Raw genomic sequence first — 1801 nt, forward strand, 5'->3', positions numbered from 1 at the left:
TGAGTGGTGCAATTATATGCTGTTACATCTCTCACCTATTTGTGTACTTGTCACAGCACTATCCTCATACTGCCGCAGAAAGCGTAGCCCAATTGTAGGCTGATGCATATTCTCCTACTTGGGATGTCTCATATTTTGTTATTATTATTATTATTGTTATTATTATTTTTATTTATTTTTGTTATTTTCATAATTTTAATTTTATTATTATTATTATTACATTAGAATTGGACAAGCTATAGGCTACTACATCCTGTGCATACGGGCATTGTCATATGGTTATCTTCCCCTTCCATGATTGTGCAAAGGACCTACTGGCCAGCCTCTTTATTACAGTCATATCTGCGTTCCTGTCATTGTTGTTCGTGCACGTACGCTGTTGTTACAACGTTGTCTTCTCCCGTTATACCGTCAGGAGAGGATCAAAGACACGCAGGAGCAACAGCGCCTCATCCTACACGAGCACTAATAACAGCCGCAACGGTACGAATGTTGGGCAGGATATGTAGTAGGCATTGTGGGTAGATGTGTGCTGTCTGTCTATGGTGTTATTTACTGCTATGAATTGATCAATTTCGTTGTTTAATATTCTTATCTTATTGTTTTTTTTAACTTGTCATTATTGGTAATTGTTATTTACTATTGTTGTTCTCTACTATCTATGACTATTCATCAGTATTGACATTTGCTATTGTTGTTGAATATTATTTAACAATATTGTTTTATATTTTTTGTCATTATTGGTAATTGTTCTTTACTATTCTTATTAACTACTATTTATTAATATTGATTTTACTACTCATATCATTATCGATAATTGTTCTATTTATTGATATTTACTACATCAAATCAATATTGTCATGTACCATTTTCATGTACTACTACTTATTAATACTGTTTTTCTATTACCTATCATCATTGGTAATTTTCTATTACCAACTGTCATATACAATTTGCCGTCCTTCGTCCACGTTCTATACATTTCTCACACTATTTTCTATTACCTATCATCATTGGTAATTTATCTTTATCAACTGTCATATACTATTCGCCGTCCTTCGTCCACTTTGTATACATTTCTCATACTATGCGCAGTACACTAGATATAGAATGCTACACACACATAATAACACTTATTCACCTTTATAATTAATAGTTATTTCCTTTTATAAATATCACTTAAATCACTATAGGTAACACTTGTTTCCTTTTACATACATTACTTATTAACGCATATACTTATCGCTTATTCACTTATGTAAATACTACTAATCTAGAATCCTTTCGATGTTTGCTGTCCACTCACGCACACGTATGTGTATATGTAGAATCTATATATATATATATATATATCCCCTTAGTAATGAAGTACTCATAACCCTCTGCCTCTCTCTATCCGCACAGGCACACCCACCGGATCCTCCACCAACTTACACCAACTGCGCAGGTCACCGGCAGCCTCGCGACCATGCCCAACCACAAGCAAAGCACCTCTGCCCAAGAGTGAGCCTGAACGCTTTCTGCACATATTTGTCAAGAGCACGGGCTGGTTGCTGGTGTTCTTGGAGTATATCATTAACCGCCAGAAACAGAGCAGCACTGTGCTGTATAACACGTTGATTGAATTGTACCTACGGGATGATGTGCCTAGTCGACCGGCTTTGGACTCGAAGGAGGTCCTGGCGCTTGCTCGGATTGAGGGTGAGTGCTGTTATGCATGGTGTGGTGGTTATATATATATAGGTGTGGTGGTTATATATACATAGGTGTGGTGGTTATATATATATAGGTGTGGTGGTTA

The 1801-nt window shown here is 36.3% G+C and overlaps 1 protein-coding gene across 1 annotated transcript; it reads left to right on the plus strand.

Annotated features, from left to right (window-relative positions):
- Nucleotides 1-415: 415 nt before the first annotated feature.
- On the plus strand, nucleotides 416-1704 carry SARC_15319 (hypothetical protein; the record flags this gene model as incomplete). Its single annotated transcript, XM_014290560.1, has 2 exons — nucleotides 416-483; nucleotides 1405-1704. Coding segments are annotated over 2 exons (368 nt in total), but the record flags the coding sequence as incomplete, so codon positions are not given.
- Nucleotides 1705-1801: the final 97 nt, after the last annotated feature.

The sequence above is a fragment of the Sphaeroforma arctica genome (assembly GCF_001186125.1).
Source record: "Sphaeroforma arctica JP610 unplaced genomic scaffold supercont1.5930, whole genome shotgun sequence".
Classification (NCBI taxonomy): Eukaryota; class Ichthyosporea; order Ichthyophonida; genus Sphaeroforma; species Sphaeroforma arctica.